The sequence below is a fragment of the Trichosurus vulpecula genome, chromosome 6, assembly GCF_011100635.1.
Source record: "Trichosurus vulpecula isolate mTriVul1 chromosome 6, mTriVul1.pri, whole genome shotgun sequence".
NCBI classification, from domain to species: domain Eukaryota; kingdom Metazoa; phylum Chordata; class Mammalia; order Diprotodontia; family Phalangeridae; genus Trichosurus; species Trichosurus vulpecula.
The window spans coordinates 208,788,126-208,807,757 of record NC_050578.1 but is presented as its reverse complement, the minus strand read 5'-3'; the positions used below and the strand labels follow the sequence as shown (position 1 = coordinate 208,807,757).

Here is a 19,632-nt window from a genome sequence, read left to right as displayed (position 1 = left end):
ATATATATGTTTGTGTGTATGCATCTATATGTGTATGTGTGTACATGTATGTATACACATGCACATATGAATACACAAGAGTGTGTACATACATGTATGTATATATACATATACATATCACATATATATACATACACACATATACATATACATATATCAGAACATCTAAATTCAGAAAACAAGATGCTTATCAAAAGAATCCAAAGATCACCCCTGGAAAAAATGCCTCTATTACTGGAGGCTATATGTACACTTATCATGGAGTCTGGAGAGGAAGAGGCTCTGGCATTGGATGGAAGGCTGCGCTAAATGACCTATAAGACCCCTCCCGCCTCTGAGATTCTATGGCCAAAAGTCCCTCCAGTTTCAACATTCTAAACTCCTACATTCCATGTCCTGAGCGTTGAGGTCCCTTTACTCTCTGACAGGCTAAGTAATTCTTCTGTACAGCTAACACAAAACAGTCTGTATTAAAAGACCATATAGGTGGCATAGACAAATTCAGAGACTGAGAGTGGAAAGGGATTTTAGGGAGCATCTCATCTAACACGCTGGTTTTACGGGTGAACCAGCTGACGCCCAGAGAAGTGATTTGCCTAAGATCATACAGATATTAAGCGGCAGAAGCAGGATTCAAGCCCATGTCCTCGGACTCCCAATCCAAAGCCCAGAGGAGAGAAAAATCATCGAGGGTTTGAGTAGTTGAGGAGGCTTATTGGGGGCGAGGAGCGGGGGGTGGGGGGGTGGGGAACTTTAAATGACAAGGATGATTTAAAGGTGGAAAGAAGGGAAGCAGGTGCCCTAGGGCTTGGGAGCAAGAGAACTAGGAGGACTGGGCGTAAAGAAAGCTTTTGGCTTGATTTTTCTAAAAACAACTTTCTCCTATGTCCTCTGGAGTTGTTAATCATTAATATTGGTAAGCACACCCGCTAACCCCAAATCCTTTTTTTGGTTGCTTAATGGAGGGAACAAGGGTTTCCAGTGACCGTGGTCTCTGGTTTGGTTCTCTGAGAAGCGTTACTCTTGGCTCTGCCTGCTATTCTCCAAGCCAGGCAGCCAGGGAGAGGGAGAAGGGTCTCTGTGGCTGGCCAGCTGCGCCTCTGTGCTGGGCCAGTGGCTCAGGAGGAACCATGAAATGCTGCATTTGGATACTAGGCCTTTTGCTGCTTCTGACCCAGAGTGGGGCCCAGCCTGAGGCTAGCAGGGTGAGTTTTGCTGACAGACACTGCCTGAATGAGAGGGCAGAGGTTTCCCCAGGGGGTTGGCAAAAGTTCTTGAACCTAAAAAATTGAACCAATATAACAGAAACAATTAAGGCCTTATGTCTAATTTGCTTTGTGACCTTGGGGAAATCACTTGGAAAGGAGATCTGCTAAGAGCGTAGACTACTTCTTTACGATGTTGGGACAATGCAATAAGGACGCTCTAATCATATAATTTTGAGTTAGATGGGGCCTTAGAGAATGTTTACTCTCTTCATTTAGAGATGAGGAGACCAAGTCCCACACATGTTAAATGACTTGTCTAAGGTCACACAAGGTAGTAAGTAGATGAGTGAGAATTTGAACCCAGGTCATCTGATGATAAAATTCAACGTTCTTTCTTCTTTGCCATGTGGCCTCCCATACTTTTTATGCTTTAGGGCAGTGGTATCAAAGTCAAATAAAAATAGAGACCACTAGTCATTCCTAGGAATCTTTGAGAGTCACATATCAGCTTAGTTTTAAAGTATAATGTTGCCTACGTTTTATTGTATTTTTATTTATTTTGTTGAATAATTCCCAATTATATTTTAATTGGCTTGGGCAGTGCTCAAGAGGGCAGTGGGTTGTGGGCAGTGGTCTGACCCCTCTGCTTTAGGGCTTCAAGGATCTTTGTCCTCAACAAATGTGGGTCCTGCTTCTACCAATGCATGATCCTAAATGCTCTATGCATTAATAAATGGTTTCATAAGCTGCTGTGGCAAATATGTGTCTGTCCATATGGATGTATCCTCTGATGGCCACCTTTCTGGTGCTGAACCTCCCTGTGCTTATACTTGACTGGGTTGATCCTCAGTCAGGGGCATAACCTTTGATAACCTAAATCATGCCCATGCCAGGATGTGGGAGATATCATGAAACAGTGGAAAGAAAACTGGATTTGAAGTCAGTGGAACCTGGTTCAAATCCTGCTTTTTCTCTTTCCTATACTTGTTATCTTGAACAAACCACCTCAGAGGACCCAAGCTACCTCCTCTATGAAATGATAGGGCTGAGCTAGTTCATCTTCAGGGTCTCTTCCAGCTCATGAGGCATCAGACAAATACCTGAATGGGGATCATACTTCTATGGCACATTCAAAAGAAACTTTACAAGGTGCTTTCTTACTCTTTAACTTACTGACTCCTGACTAGCTTTTTTGCTTGTGTGTGTGTATATATATATGTATGTATATATGTATATGTATATACACACACATATATTCCTGGTGCTTAGCACAGTGCCTGGGACATAGTAAGCACTTAATGTTGGTTCCATTTCCCTCTCTCTCTCTCATCCATCTATGTCTGTCTATCCATATCAATCAATCTACCTACCTATGTATCTAATCTGTCTGTATCTACCATCTATCCATCTATCTATCTATCCATCTATCTATCTATCTATCTAATCTAGCTTTATCTATAATTTATCTACCAATTCATCTACCTACCTATCTATATCGAATCTATCTACCTATCTGTCCATCTATCACTTATCTAATCTGTATGTCTATTTGTTTATCTGTCTGTATCTATCTATATGTCTATCCTTCCTTCATCTATCAGAGCTCAGTGGGGGAGATTGGGCAGGGATGATTATCCTCATTTGACAAATGGAGTCTCCTGTGAGGTAAGTGGCTTTGATTCATACAATAGTTACTAACAATAACAAAAGTTCCTGTTTCTATAGAGCCTTACTATCTATAGAGCATCCCTTGTGTGCGCACGCACACACACGTACACACACGCGCGCGCACACACACACACACACCAGTTTTGTGAGCTAGGGGATGTAATTATTATTGGATGAGTTTTGCAGAGGAGAAAACTGAGCCCCCGAGCCATGGAGCAGCCACCCAAGGTCACACAACTAGTGAGTGTCAGAGCAGAAATCTGTGAGGAGCCCCATGGTGATCAGTTTGCATGGTGCCAATCTACTTGACCAAAGTCACGTCACAAGTCTGAGGCTGAGCCCCATCTGACTGCCCAGTTCAAGGTTCTTTCCGTCATACCAGGCTGCCTTTCTTTAGCCCACGTGGGCAGTGTCCCAGGACAAGCCAGAAGTACTGAGTGAGGCTTTGGTTCCTTCCTGCTCAGGCCGTGGTGTGTGGTCTGGGACCATGAAAGAACAGAACTCAGTCCTCACTGTTTGCCAGCCTCCTTCCCCTTTCCCGCTCCCTCTCCACCCCCACCCTGAGTCTTCCTGCAGAAAGGATAGGTTGGTGTGGAGCTTCATTAGAGACTTATGCCCCTAGCCCCAGCCTAGAGCCAATGACTCTTCCTCTCTTTTGTTGGAACTTTGAAAAGACATGTAAGAAATGTCTTTTTCTCTGAATTAAACTTTAGAAGCGCCTTTTGATTTCTAGTATATGTGAGTGAGTGCTTAGGGAAGCTAGTCAGAAGAGAAGAGAAAAAAAATCAGGGGCCTCTATTCAGTACGGGAATGTCAGGAACCAAAGGGGGCTAATTACTTTCTTCTTCTAGAATTGAATTAGGATTTCTAGGGTCCTGTCACCAACCCCTAACCTATAAACTCCAGGCTCCCTTTACCTCCAGGACCAAAGATAAAATCCTCCATTTGGCTCTTAAAGCCCTTCATTACCTGACCCCGTCCTACCTTCCCAATCTCCTTACACCTTACTTCCTCTGATATTCTCTGATCCAGTGACGCTAACCTCTTTTGATGTTCCTTGATTGTTTGAGGCGATCGGGTTAAGTGACTTGCCCAGGTCACAAAGCTAGTATGTGTGTGAGGCCAAATTTGAACTCAGGTCCTGCTGACTCAAGGGCCAGTTGGTCTATCCACCATGCTACCTAGCTGTCCCTTTTGCTGTTCCTTGAACAAGATGCTCCATTTCTCTACTCTGCATTTTCATTGGTTGTCTTTCATACTTAGCATTCTCTCCCTCCTCAGCTCCGTCTCTTGGTCTCCCTGGCTTCTGTTAACTTTCAGTTAAAATACCGTTCTCTGTGAGAATCCTTTCCCTGTCCCCCTTAATACTAGAACTTTCCTTCTGAGACGATCTCCAATTTATTTTTTATATATCTTGCTTGTTCCTAGTTGTTTGCATGTTCTTTCCCATTAGGCAGTGAGCTCCTTGAGGTTGGTAATTATTTTTGGTCAGTAATTGTTCTTTGCACTATCCCCAGTGCTTGGCATAGCATATAGTAGGTGCTTAATAAATGTGTGTTGACTTGACTTGATTTCCAAGTCAAGGGGATTCTGTTCTATAGCCTTAGATCTCAGTTCTGGCACTTTTGTGTACTTTTGAGTATTTAAAAAAGGCGGGGGGAGGTGGCAGGTTGGGGAGAAAAAGGTGCATTGTGAGTTTTAGGTATAATGAGGTATGAGGGGTATGGGAGTGGAGACAAATAGATGGAAGGAACTCTGAGTCAGGCTTGGTACCTGGTCACATGAGGCCCTTCCTTGATCTGATTCTAGATACTCACAAAGTATTTTTCTGATCTGTGTTCTTTTCTGGGATCAGACCTGGAAACCTAGAGGATTTCCTCTTTGACATCTCCCTTGACCGGCAATCAATCAACAAGCACCGTACACTATGCCAGGCACTGAGAATTCAAAGACAAAGGCTGAAAAAAGCCTCATCCTCAAGCACACATTGTAAAGAGGGAGATGAGGAGTGCAAATATAAGTGCATACATCGATACTTTGTACAATAGCACAAAACGACGACAAAGCTTTCCTGGGAGAGAGAACGTATCAGCTGAGGATTGGGAAAGGCTTAAGGCGATGTTGACCTCATTACACTTGAACCCTTGCTGAGTTATCAGAAAGCTGATGGCCTGTGCATAGAGTAAGGAAGTAATCTTACAATGGCTGGGATTGAGCCCTTTCCTTCTGTATCCTCCATCATCAGACACTGGAAGGTCTCCGGACCCTAGCTCAGAGCTCTGTCCGTGAAGACAAGGCGAAGGCCCACATGGGCCCACTCTAAACCAGTAATAACTATAATGCATTCACCATTGGCATTGTGGAGGAATTCCTGCTTTCCAAAGCCTTTCCATCAGTTATTTCTTTTTTATTATTATTATTTTATTTATTTATTTTGCACAGCAGAAGGCAGGGCAATTGGGGTTAAGTGCCTTGCCCAGGTCACACAGCTAGTAAGTGTGTCAAGTTTCTGAGGCCGCATTTGAACTCAGGTCCTCCTGACTCCAGGTCTGGCGCTCTACTCACTGCGCCACCTAGCTGCCCCCTCCATCAGTTATTTTTGCTAAATAGAGGGGCCCTCAGCTCCCCAGGTGCCATCTTCCCTTAGGTAACACAGTAGTATCAGTACTGCCTCACATAAGCTGTCACTCACCTCCCAGATAAGCAGTGACCTTTCATCTGCCACTGTTTATCTATCCCCTTTCAAAAGACTGCCCCTTCCTTTGCAATAGGGCTGTTGGGAGGGAATTTTCACTGAGAATTCACAAGAAAGGCAATTATTAGAGAACCTCCTAAGGGTAGATTTCCCACTAATTGGAGTTCTGTGAGTGCTAAAGATTCCCCCAAAGGGTATTGTGACCCCACTATCCATAGCAGTAGCACAGGGGATCCTGGGGCAGGCTTGGAGTCAACAATACCTGGGTTTAAATCCTGCCGCTGGCACTTAGAGGCTGTGTAATTCTGGGTAAAGTAGTTAACCTCTGTGTGCCTTACTTTCCTCTTCTAAAAAAATGAAAGGATTGGAGAAAGTGGCCTCTAGGGTCCTTTCCAGCTCTAAATCTATGGCCCCAAGAATGAAGCAGGAGATAGGAAGAAGAGGTTCCACTTGGTGGGAACTTTGTGAGTCTCTCTTGTTATTGTTCAGGCCTTTTCAGTCGTGTCTGACTCTTTGGTGACCCAGTTTGGGTTTTTCTTGGCAGAGATGCTGGAGTGGTTTGTCATTTCCTTCTTCAGCTCATTTTAGAGATGAGGAAACCAAGGCAAACAGGGTGAAGTGACTTGCCCAGGGTCACATAGCTAGGAAGTGTTTGAGGCCAGATTTGAACCCTGGGCCACCTTGCTCCCTTAGTCCTTCCTTATTGGCTGTGCCTAGTATCCCATGATCCTAAGTGGATTAGGCTAGACTTGATAGAGAGGGGAAGGCGGAGAAGATCCCAGAGAAGAGGAATTTCGGGTATTCACCCCCATTTGCTTTAACCAGTGTTCCATGTTCCTAGAACATGGATGTGTGGGAAGAGGCCTGATGGAAGAGGAATTTCATGACTCCCTCTAAATTCTCCCTCATTGGCTCTGCCAAGGTTTCTCTGTTCCTGCAATTAGGTTAGAATGGGGGACAGGACCCAGAGAAAGGGATTTCCTAAGCTAATTTGTGCCTCTCATTGATTTTTTGTAGAACAGGACAGAGTCCCCAGCCTTCAATGTGACTGGAGAAAGACGCGTGGAACAAGAGACTCTAGAACCCAGAGGTACGGGCTCCCAGAACCCCTACTTTAGGGACCATATCCTGTGCCCTCAAGAGGAAGTTCAATACAGAGGAAAATGTACTGAATTTGGAGCCAGAGGAATTGGGTTTGGATCCTGTGTAAACCTGGGCAGTTCATCTAACAGCTCTGGTCTTCCACTTCTTCAAATATAAAAGTGAAGGGGTCAGACTAAATGACCTTGGAGGTCCCTTCTATCCCTGAATCTCTGAGGCTATGATCCCCCTAGCCCATGCTCAGTTCAGCCTGGACCAGGGGTTCTTGCTCCAAGAGTCCTTCCTAACTCTGCCTTGGGAATCAAGGTAGCACAGTGAATAAACAGAGGCTGGGTTTTGGAGTCAGGAAGACCTGAGTTCAAATTCTGCTTCAGACCCTTACTAGCTCTGTGTCCCAGGACAAGTCACTGAACCTTCCTGAGGGTTAATTTGCCTTATCTATAAGATGGGGATACTAAAAGAAGACCTAATTTATAGGATTGTGAGAATCAAATAAGAGAACACATTTCAGGTGCCTTAAACCTTAAGGCATTATGCACATGCTAGCTATTATTATTGTCATCTGTTCCATAGCAGGCCCACCCCTCTCTAAGAAGCCCCCTCCTCTTCTTTCTGGGACCCTCTCTTCCCCTCTCTCTCTATGTGGTTTAACCTCCTGGTCAAAGGACCCTTAGCCTCACCCCAGGTTTGAGGCAGTGAAGAACCTGGCGTTGTGAAGGACAGTACTCACTGTCAATTGTCTGTATCCCGAATGGCTAACCCAGTGCCTGGCACATGAGGAGGGAGCCCTCAAATGATTGCTGATTAATTCTACTTTCAGGTTTACAAAGTGCTTTCCTCACAACAACACTGTGAGATGGGCAGTACAAGGAGCATTACTCGCTCTTTACCAATGAGGCAGAAACAGAGAGACTACTTGACTTGTCCAAGGTCACACAGCTACTAAGTAGGAGAACCAAGAATCAAAGCCAAGTCTTTGAACTGCCAGAGCAGGCTATATTGGGGGTGCACATGGTCAGGAGGCCAGAGGCAACATCACTGCGAACAGGAGGACTCAGGAAAGACTTCATGGAGGAGATGGGGCTTGGACTGGGATTTAAAGGTTGGGAAAGATTTGAAAGGTAGCCAGATGATTCATATAGGGTGTCCCTAAAGTCTGGACACATAGGTAAAAATGCATATTTTCAAGAAATGAAATGAATGAAATTTTCAACAACATTTTATTTAATTGAAATATTAACAAATAACATCTTCGATATGATTTTCATCATTTGTGATGCAAAGGTTGATGCGCTTTGCAGGATTCACGTGAACTTGATGCAGTAACTCCACATTGCCATCAATTTTAGTACATTCACTCTTGGAATATGAATATGAAATCATATGATGCTATTTGAAGTTGAAGATGTTGTTTGTTAATATTCCAATTAAATGAAATGTTGAAAATTTCAATCCTTTCATTTCTTGAAAATATGCATTTTTACCTATGTGTCCAGACTTTAGGAACACCCTGTATAGCTAGATATAGATATATAGATATAGATATATATGTATCTGTATATATACATACTATATATATATATATATATATGTACACAGAGAGAGAGAGAGAGAGAGAGGGAGAGAGAGAGAGAGAGGGAGAGAGAGGGAGAGAGGGAGAGAGGTAGATACATACATAGTGAAAGAGAAAGTGAAAGCAAGATAAACTGAGAGAGAGAGATTATTAAAATTTACTAAATATTATTAAACCACTCCTTACTATGTGTAAAGTGCTGTGCTAAGCATTGGGGATGAGAATACAAGCATGCAAGACAGGCTCTGCCCTCAAGGAGTTTATATTCTAATGGGGAAGGCAATGCAGGATGGGAGGAGGGAAGCAGAGATGGCATGGGGAAAATATTCTAAATAGAGAGAAACTTTGTGAGCAAAGGCAGAGATGCAGAAGTGAGCACGTCCCCCTTGGGGGACAGCAGGAGGTTCAGCTTGATTGGGACAGAGGATGTATGGAGAGGAGAATGAGGAGAGAACATGGCCCCTGGATGGGCAGTTAGGGCAGAAAGGTGGAAGCCATATGAAAAGGAATGGTAGCTTCAACATGAGCTGAGAATCATAAACTATCAGAGCATGCAGAATGTTAGATTTGGGATGGATCTGTAAATGCAATGTGAAACATGAGACTAGAAGGGACCTTAGAACATAGAATTTTAGACTGGGCGAGGACAGTAGAACACAGGATATGGAATGTTAATGCTAAAAGGGGGTGTTAAGTTGGGGTGCTAGGTAATACACTAGGAACACTGGTCCAGGAGTCTGGAAATTCTGAGTTCAAACCCAGCCTGAGGCACTTACTAGCATATGACCCTGGGTAAATCAACTTTTGTCTTCTTCGGTTTCCTTCAACTATAAAGTGGGGATAACACCAGCATCTACCTCCCAGGTTTGTTGTAAAGATCAAATGAGAAGATATTTGAAAAGCACTTAACACAGTGCCTGGCAACATAGAAGGCACTTAATAAATGCATGTTTCCTTCCTTCCTAAAAAGGGTGCATAGGATCATCTAGTCCAATCCTTTTGTTTTTACAGAGTGGGGGAACTGAGATTCAGAAAGGGGGAGATCACACAGCTGTTCAGTAGCAGAGCAGGGCCTCTTGCTTCCTCAGCCGGTGCCCCTTTCCTTGCATTCTCACTCCAGGAGAAGGCTCTTGGGTGGAATTTGTATGGCCACAACAGTTCGTGTATAGACCAAGACTGGCTCCCACTGCTTCTCCTTTTGGGGGAAAGTCTTTTCGTGTCATTTCTGACCTGGCCTGAATGCAAGGAGGCAGGAAGTTCAGTTTCTGGGCTGAGATGGAGGATTGACCACTGACCAGCAGAAAATGGGGATTTGGTGGAGGTTGGGATGGGGTGAGAGGGGAGAGACAGAGCAGGCATTTGAACAGGACCCAGGGAGGCTGGTTCTGACTGACATGCTGGGATTCTTTACAAACAAAATCTATTGTAAAGCACCTTATGGTTGTCAAAATAATTTTATAGCTATTATCTCCTTCCTCCCCTCTTACCCCCAATCCTGCGAGATAAACTGAGTAGAGAATATTGTCCACATTTTACAAATTAAAAAAAAAAAACCAACAAACCAACCCAACAACTAAGATATAGAGAGTAAAGAAAATCAGTGCTAGAAGGAGAACAAGAAGCCAGCCTTCTTGACCTCTAGTCCAGTGCTTTTCCCACCACTTCATGTCAGTCTCCTCCCACCAAGATTGCTGGGTCCAGTTAGATGTCTTCTTCAGGGAATGGGTTCATGGCTTTGTTTTGGGGGGAGACCTTCCTCACAACCTATCTATTCTAAGGCACCAAGGCAAAATGGCGGGAACCTAGCACCCACTGGAATCCCATGGCTTGATTAGGGAAGGGGAGAAAGAGAAGCAGCCTGCAGGCCTAGAATTATAGGATGCAGGGCTCAAAGGGACCTTAGGGCAGAGATGTCAACCATGAATGAGGCTTACAACACTCCCAAGCCTAGTCAGAACCAGATGAAAATGTCCTTGGGAAATAGTTAGCAAAACAAATAAAAATACCATCAAACATAGATAACATTACATTTTGAATGAAATATAATTTAAGTCAATATACCACAGCAGGGATCTTCTATTTGAATTTGACATTTTTGCCTTAGAGACCATCTAATCCAACCCTGTCCTTTTAGACAAGAGGAAGCAGAGGCCCAGAGAAGAAAGGGGGCTTGCCCATGGCCATATAAATAAGTGGTAGACCTGGGGACTAGAGTATCCTGAGTATCCTTGACCAGTTCTGAACCGATCTTCTAATTTCTTGTTCTTCCCACTCCAAATCTGTCTTTTATTCCAGAGGTGTCAAACATGCAGCCTGAGGCCTACATTGCTAGCTGGAACACTCCAGGGTGTGGCCCAAACCAGATTAAAATGTAATTGGGAAATATTTAACAAAATAAATAAAAATACACTAGAACATAAAGAATGTTACGTGGAATATAGATACTTGGGGAGTCAAAGTTGCTAAAATGTGTTTGAAATCTGAAATTCAACTTTGACCGTGGCCCCTTGTTTATTTTAGTCTGTTGTCTGTTGGTACTCTACACCTTCTCCCCTCTTCCCCTCCTTCCTTTGGCAACCAAAACTTAGCTGTCCTGAGTCCCATCCCCTCATCCATGAGTCTATACTAGATGCCCTCCACAATTTCTAGCTTTCTAGTCTTGCTGTCTGATTCAATGAATTCCTAATGTATGAATATGTTAATGGCCTCCACCATCCATGGTCTGGGGAGCAACTGGAAAACGTACTATTCTTATGGAGGCAGAGTGTCTAGAATGGAGGACGTGATAATGCCACTGTATTTTGCTCTGGTCAGATTCCAAGTGGAGTATTACGTTCTGTCTGGTCCAGGCAACACATTTTGGGAAAGACGTTGGCAGGATGAGGCTCAACCAGAAGAGGCCAACAAGGATGGTGAGGGAACCCAAAACCATAGTATAAGAGGATCATTGAAAGATCTGGGAAAGTTTAGAGAAGACTTAGAGGGGCTAGGATAACTATCTTCAAGTTTTTGAAAAGTGATCTGGGGCACATCACTTAGCCCTGTTTGGTTGAGTTTCCTCCTCTGTAAAATGAGCTAGAGAAGGAAATGGCAAACCCTTCTAGGATCTCTGCTGGGAAAACCCCAAAAGGGGGTCATGAAGAGTTGGGCACAAGTGAAACAAATGAACAGTAACAAGAGGAAGAAGGGTTGGATTAAACTCGTTCTGTTTAGCCCTCTGATTCTAAGATGTTAGGATTCTATGAGTCAAAAAATTCTGTAATTCTAATGTATGAATTTCATGAATTTATGAGTGAATTTGTTCTAATCAAACCAGGTCAATGAGCATTCATAGAGTATTTCCTATGCACCAGACACTATACTAAGTGCTGGGGATACCAAGCCAAAAATATCAAGTGCCTGCCCTCAAAAAGCTTATATTCTATCTTGGGAAACCACCAATACACATACGAAATGTATGCATGGTAATTTGGGGAAGCATTAGGAGCAGAAGTAGATGAGGAAAGGCCTCAGTTAGAGGCAGTGCTTGAGGTAAGGTTTGAACGTCGGGGTTCCAAGAATTGAGGGTGAAGAGGGAGTGGAGAGTGCATTCCAGGCCCATGCAAAGCCACAGAGATGGGACTTGAAAGTCTATGAGTAAAATTCTGTGATTTTGTCAGTGAGGAATGATGGGAAATATAGGTAACGTATAACAGGACTGATACATAGCAGGCCTCCTCTGTCTGCTCTCTGATTAACTGTAAGGCCAGTTTCAGGGGTGACGCCTAACCCTTGCTGGATTTTTCCGTTGTGTTTTCCAGTGTTCACCGAGGATGGTCAGCTATGCAGCTTTCCTTTCCGCTTTGGTGGGCGGATGCACCATTCTTGTACCTCTGTTGCCGGGTCCCTGAAGAAATGGTAGGTCAGTCCAGCCTTCACTACCTTATTACTTTCTCCCTTTTATAACCAATCCTTCAAGTCTTTACTAAGAAGGCCCACCCTTTCCTTTGTTAAGCAACACCAAGGGAGAGACAGGATATAACATGTTACAATGAATCTTTATTAATCTCCTGCTCTGTTGAAGGCACCTGGAACACACAATATGCACAGTGACATAATCCCTGCCCTCAAGAAGTTTACACTCCAATGAGGGAAGGGGAACACGGCATGTAGACAATTAATTTTGATACAAAGGAGAGTGAGATATGTAGAGGAGAGGTCCAGGCATAGTGTTAGGAGAAATTTAGAAGAAACTTCACTTGTTGGAGGTTGAAAGGCTTCATGGGGAAGGTGGCACCTAAACTGTCCTTGAAGAAAGGGAGAAGTTTCAGTAGACTGGCATGGAGGTGTTGTTGTTGTTGAGTTGTTTTAGTCATGTCTGACTCTTGGTGACCCATTTGGGATTTTCTTGACAAAGATAACTGAAGTAGTTTGCCATTTTCTTCTCCAATCATTTTGTAGAGGAAGAAACTGAGGCAAACAGAGTGAAATGACTTGCTCAGGGTCACACAGCTAGTGTCTGAGGCCATATTTGAACTCAGGAAGATGAGTCTTCCTGACTCCAGGCCCAGTACTCTATCTACCTAGCTGCCCCATCAGGACAGAGGTAGGGACATGAAGATCAGTGTAAATAAGACAAATGGCAAAATCGTTTTTTGAGGGATATGGCCCCTCATACTACCCTGAGAAGGTAGTTGACTAATATATCTATGGGTTGGTAATGCTGGGTTGGTAAATCTGGAAAACACCCTTTATTTGGGGTTTCTACATTTATACAGACTTTCTGTGAGACAGGGAAGTCACAGGAAGGCTTTAGAGAACTGAAAATTAAAACCATTTTGGGCAAGAGCCAGCATGAGGCTTCTCTCTTTGTTACCTCCTCCCAATGCCCCCACCCCCACACAATTCATTTATAATACAAGGTGTGGCCCAAAACCTTAGACATTTGGCCCCTACTTTGTCCTCTTTGGGCCAAGCCAAGGGGGTAGAAGTGGCCAAGAAAGCCAAGAGCCCACCTACTGGGCAATAGTTCATGAATCTTGGACCCTGACATGTCCAGATAAGGCAAGAGACACAGCTCAGGGAGCCCCCAGGCTTAGAAAGCTCAGATAACAAGGCTAGAAATAGCAGGAATGGAGGCCCTGGAAAACAGTTGGGAACTTAAATGGAAGAAAGGGAAAGAGGAAGGAGAAATGGGGAGAGAGATAGAGAGACAGAGACAGAGAGAAAGAGAGAGAGAAGCTCTAGATAATTCATAGACTCACAGATTCACACAATTTCAGTATTGGAAGGGGCATCAGAAGGCATCTAATCCAACCAAAATGTGATTGTGAGTCTCCTATATAATATCTTTAATTCCCTAGGCTTATAGATTATCACAGCTGAAAGGAACTTTAGTGACCATCTAGTCCCACCCTCTCCTTTGAAAGAGGAAGAAACTGATCCCCAGAGAAGTCATATGTTGACCAAGATCACATTGGGCCATCACTAGAACCTGGGTTATCTGATTCCCAGTGGAGAGCTTTTTCAACTGCAAAATTCAGTTCAATTTAATTAAACAAGCATCTATTAAGTATCTACTGTGTGCATTGTGATAGCCTCTAGGAATACAAAGACAAAAATCATGTAGTTCCTGCCTTTGGGACATCCATCTAAATAGGTCGTGGAAAGGACAGACAACAACATAGACAGACAGACAGATAGACAGACAAATAGATAAGCTATAGATGGTTGTATCTATATCTACATGCTGTTTCCCCTTCGAATGTAAGCTCCTTAAAGGAAAGAATTATTTCATTTTTGTCTATCTATATCTATCTATTTATTGGAGATAGTGATAAGTAAGTGCAGATATACAATTCAAAGTACACATCCAGGAAGGATTCGTTGAGGTAGAGGGTATGTCTGGTGGGAGATGGAGCATAAGAGAGTGTTGACGTAGTGAAGAGGAAGATGATATCTTGTCTGGAGGAGATTTATGTGCTGTGAGAGGAAAGGCTAGAAAAGGTATTTGGGGACAGATGGTGATGTGCCGGAATGGACTTTTAAGGAAAATTGATCATAACTAGAAGGTAAAATAGACTAAAAAAAAAGCAAAACAGAACACAGAAAAACCAGACACCAAATGTCCCGATGGACCCAGATTGTCTGACTTTTCTCAGATCATAATTTGTGTTCTCTTGCTTGCAGGTGCGCAACCACACACAATTATGACCGGGACCGGAGGTGGGGATATTGCATCATGGCACCCAAAGAGAACACAAGTAAATAAGGTTCCCTCTCATTGGTATAAGGTGTGAGTAGATAGGTGTTGCTAAGCCCCTGGATGAGAGGCTGTGGGTGGGTTAGTTCCTTACAGGTGGTGAGGTAGGTGGCATGGGTCCCTAAGAGAAACTTTAGCAAGCACTTATTAACTACATTAGACTGGAAATTCCTTGAAGGCAGGAACTCTCTTTTGCCTTTCTTTGTAGTCACCTAGCACTTAGCACATAGTTGGCCCTTAGTACATACTTATTGACTGGCCTACTATGTGCAAAGCCTTGCTTTGGAGGGCTAAGGGAGCAACAGAGCTTAGATAAAAAGAAGTCTCTGCCCTTGTGGAGGTCACTAGTAATAATAATAATAATAATAATTATAAATATGGCTCATTTTTATGTAGCACTTTAAGGTTTGCAGAGTGCTTTACAACTCTACCTCACAGCATCCTTGTGGAAGAGGTGCTATTTTCTTCATTTTACAAATGAGGAAACAGAGACTCAGAAAGGTTGAATGACTTACTGGGTGTCTCACAGCTAGTAAGTGTCAGAGGCAGGATTTGAAACTTGGGTTTTCCTGACTCAATTGCAGTATATCTATCTACAACACTACAAAATACACCCAGATGAAAATGATCTCTCCATTAGATTTCTTACAGCAATTCAGTTGGCATTCTCCTTTGCTGCCATCACTCTCTCTTTTGTAACATGCTTATTTAGACGTATGCATATACATACCCCTCCCAATTGATTTCACAATTGTTAGGGCGGGGGCCATGTTGTCTTTCCATTTCCGGATCCTTTGAGCCAAATGCACAGCCATATGGACTTTCTTGCTATAAGTGAAACCAAGAGATCTCAGTGGATCAACAACTCACAGGTGGATAAGAAGTTGGAGGAACTGGCTTCATTGTGTACACAGAGACAGAAAGAAGAGGAATTTCATGAGACACTCCCCCATCTTGACACGTACTGCTCACTATGTACATAAGCAAATAGACCACCATGAAGATAATGGCACCTTCAATGAGGCCAAGCTTCTCCCTGACACACTTATACAGAAAGGTCCCACCATCTTTTAATACCAATAACTCCTCCATGATGTGATATGACTGCAAATCATTGAATTCTATAGGTTCTGAAGCATTATGATTTCACAACTACAGGTGACCCCCTGATATGTGGTATTTATAAGTCAGCTCTAACGTGTGATTAATGATGACCCGTATGTAAAAATTAGCAGGAAAGACATCATTGAGGATATGTATAATTGGAGAATGATGTGGGCTGGTTGTGTAGTGGGAGTGAAAAATAACAGATGGACAGCCCAAGAGTGATGCTGGTATTCACAAAATATTAAAAGAACTAGAGAAAGGCCTGGATCCTTTATGGAGGATTTCTAGAAAGACATAGACAAGAATTGCCCAGGATCTTAAGTCCTAGTGGGACCTGATTTGCACAGGTATAGAGAGCATCCATATCGATGAGCTCATAGACCCCCCCTCACTCCCACTCCAAGTATCAGAGTCAAAAAATTCTGGAATCACAACTTGAGGCTGGAAGAAATTGCAGAGGTATTCCAGCCTAACCTTTATCTGAACAGAAATCCTTTTTGCAACCTCCTCCTCCCCAAATGGTTACCCATCTTTTCTCTATAAAATCCCCAATGATGGAGGAATCCACTTTCAGAAGCATCTTCTTTCATGATTGGACAGTTCTATTTATTAGCAAGTTTTTCCTTATGTATAGTTGAAATCACCTTCCCCATAACTTCCCCTATTGTTCCTTTTTTCTCCCCTTTGGGACCCAGAAGAACAAATCTAATCCCTCCTCTAGAATATAATTCTTTAAATACCCAAAGACATTTATTATGTTCCTCTTAAGTTTTCCTTCTCCAGCCTACACTGTACTTCCTGAGCTCCTCAACGAATCCTGGTCTGGGCTGGTTTCCTATTCCTCTCCATTCTAGATGCCCTCCTCTGGACACACCCTAGCTTGTTAATGTTCTTCATAAAAATATGATACCCAGAGCTGAGCACAATATGCCAGTGTGGTCTGACCAGGACAGGGGATGAGAGGACCATCACTTTCCTTGGTCTCAAAGGATCTGCCTCTTTTAATACCTTAGATTTTTGTTTCCTGTGTCACCCTGTAGAATCACGTTGAGCTTGTAGGCTGCCAAAATGCTGGCGCGGTGTGCCCAAATTGCCAGGTGCCAAACTGTGCTGCAGCATTGGCTCAATGGGCAGTCAGTTATTTCAAAGCGGGCCCTGGAGTCAGTTGGCTCTGTTTCCCTGTGGTTTTCTCACACACGAATTAGTCTTCTTTCTGCTAAGCTGGTGGCCGAGGGAAATCCTGTTACTTCTTGGGCCTCGGCGAGGTCTCTGCCAATTCCCATTAATGATTTACCTTGAAGGAGTCAGTTGGTGTTTTTTAAAAAGATTCTTCCTGGACCAAACCACCTTTTCTTGTACCACTCCTGCCTGGGGGGAGTAGGGGGAGGAGGAAGAAGATCTGGTTTAAAGGAAGACTGAAAACAATGTAAGCATTTATTATTTTTTCTTAAGTTTAAGGGGAACAGACTCCCTGGTCTTCTGGCCTGGGCCTGCCGGTTTGCAGTAGCGGTGGGGTAAGAGGTGGGGAAAGGGCCCTGCCTGCCAAAACAGGGCCAGATAAGTTCAGAACTAGTCCAGGATACTAAGAGACCTTCAGTTACTGAACAGAGGCCTCTCTGCACAGGGGAGATACAAAGACCCTCCACAGAGACTTGGAAGCAGGGATTCAGGGCCAGCCAATAGTAGCATTGTGAGGGTAGTGGGGGAAGGGAATCACAGAATCCTCCTCCCTCCCCTGCCTATAACTTCTTCTCAGATGGGTCAGCATCTCTCCCAATGAGACCCCTTGTGCCTTCGGTCATTGAAGAAAGAAACACAATGGGAAGGAGCCCTGTACTGAGTGCCAGGAGATTCTAGCGCTGGCCATACCTCTGCCCCTAGAGTTCTCATTGTGGGAGCTTGGGGTAGACATTTCATGGTATAACTCAAATATCAGTTGCTCTCACGTCACTCAAAGGGCTCACGGACATTTGGGAGCATTTCTCATGTCCCTTGCCTACTGCTCCCACCCAGAGAATCTGGGAACTTCACTATAGGATCCCATCGAGCACCTCCCTTGTATGCATGTGGTTCTCAAAGAATGAAGCAAGGAAGGGTTGGTGTTTTTTATTTTTTAAATGGGTCAAAGAAATGAGTTGAGCTCTTAGACATTGTAAGCACTTGCCAGAGGCCTGTAGAAGGTCTGTCCCTCATAATCATGAATTTCCAGGAGAAGTGGCCATCTACCCTACAGGTGGTGGTGGCCATTCATGGCTCTTGAGCCCATCCATTCTCCTAGCAGTTTGCAACAGATCGTTCCAGCCATCTCTTCTCCTGCAGCACTCTGCAACTGCCAGCGGGGAGATATTAGCTCCCATCATTGCCTTGTGTTCTCTGCAGCTGCCAGTCATTGGTCTCAGCAGGCCCCTTTCCAGAGAAGGTGATTTCTGATATGGGCCCTTATCTCAGTTTAGCAGAGGTGGAGTATTTCAACTTCTCTGTCATAGCAGGAGATGCATTAGATTGTAAACTCCTTGAGGACAAGGACTCTTTTGCCTCTACAGCAGGCACTGATTGATTGAATTAGAGTTCCAGACCACAGTGCCTCTACTTTGAACCCTTTCCTTTACGTTATAGTTCTTAAAGACCTCTAGCCTCTCATAAAAGTTTGCCTTAGAATCAGAAGCAACATCCTGTCACCCTTTTGATCTCTGAACTAGTTTCCTTCGTCAGCATCGCATCAGGGACTGGGTAACTTCACAGTCTGATGCGATGTGTTTCCCACCCATGTCATTAATTCCCACTAGCTTAAAAAACTTGACCCAATTTCTCTCCAATTGTCTCTGAGGACAATTGTGGGAATGTGGGTTTTTCTGGGCATGATTAGGCAAGGTCTATTCCAATTACCCAGGGCTACTTCCCACCATATTCCTGGTTGGGTAAGAGGAGCTGAATATACCCTAGAATTACCACATGCCAAAAGAGTGGAGGGAAGAGAAAAGGAAAAAAAATGATCACCACATTTGTTCTAGGCCCAATCCAGCTCTGATATTCTGTATTCTAAGACTCATTCCAGCTCTCACATTTTTAGAGCTAAGATCTTAATGTAAATGAATTTGACATATTACTACCTTCCAGAAATATTTACAAGGAGAAGAAATCAAAGGGATTGAGCTCTAAGGGTGGAATTTCAGGCACTTGGGCAGAGTGAGCAGTATATTAAAGTTATAGATTCTCAGAGTTGTTAGGAACCACAGAGGTCACCTAATCAAACTCAGACCTGAACAAAAATCCTGTCTACAACATCCTAGAAGAATAGTCAACCAGTATCTGCTTAATTTATGGAGAAACAAGGCAGAACTATTAAGCTCTCACTTTTCTTCTGTGTGTATTTTTTCCAGCCAAGGAGAATTATTTTTAGCCTGGAAGTTTGGAAGAAAAATAGCTAATAGGGAGTAGATACTCAAGATAAGCAGGAAGATATTGAGAACACTGATTTCAAGTAATTAGACCCAGATGAACTACATACCAAGGTTCTAAAAGAATTGACAGATGTTATGGCAGTACTTCTGTGAGTGATCTTTGAAATTTCATGGAGAATAGGATGGCTATGATAGTCCGGAGAAGGGCAAATAACCTGCTCCCCCCTGCAAAAAAAGGTGAGGGTGGGGGTGAAGAGAATGGAGCCTACAATGAACTGGCCTTAAATTACTGCCAGAATTCTAGGACATGTTATTAAAGCAATGATTAGTGAAGATTTAGATGGAAAAGCGGTGGTCACAAAAAAACCACCATGGCTTCATTAAGAAGACTAACTCCATTTCCTTTTTGGGCAGGGTAACCGGGCTGTCAAATCAGGAAACGCTATACATAGAATTTACCTATATTTTTAGCAGTATTCAACAAGGTCTATCAGGCTATTCTCATGGAAAAGAGAGAGTGTATGGTGGCTGACCATCTGGTTAGGAGGATTTGGAACCGGGTGAATGAATGGCTGGACCCAAAGAGTTGTCATTAATGGTTTGATGTGAATGGTTTGAAAGGAAGTTTCTGTGGGACG

At 43.5% G+C, this 19,632-nt stretch overlaps 1 protein-coding gene across 1 annotated transcript in view; it reads left to right on the top strand.

Moving 5' to 3' along the window:
• Positions 1-960: 960 nt before the first annotated feature.
• The window catches only part of HGFAC (HGF activator), a 60,035-nt gene continuing 41,363 nt past the window's right edge, over positions 961-19,632 (top strand). The window contains exons 1-4 of the mRNA XM_036764014.1: positions 961-1,205; positions 6,589-6,661; positions 12,046-12,142; positions 14,414-14,487. Of these exons, the coding sequence (XP_036619909.1) occupies positions 1,131-1,205; positions 6,589-6,661; positions 12,046-12,142; positions 14,414-14,487 (319 nt within the window). The 5' untranslated portion in view covers positions 961-1,130. The remainder of the gene's footprint in view (positions 1,206-6,588; positions 6,662-12,045; positions 12,143-14,413; positions 14,488-19,632) is intronic.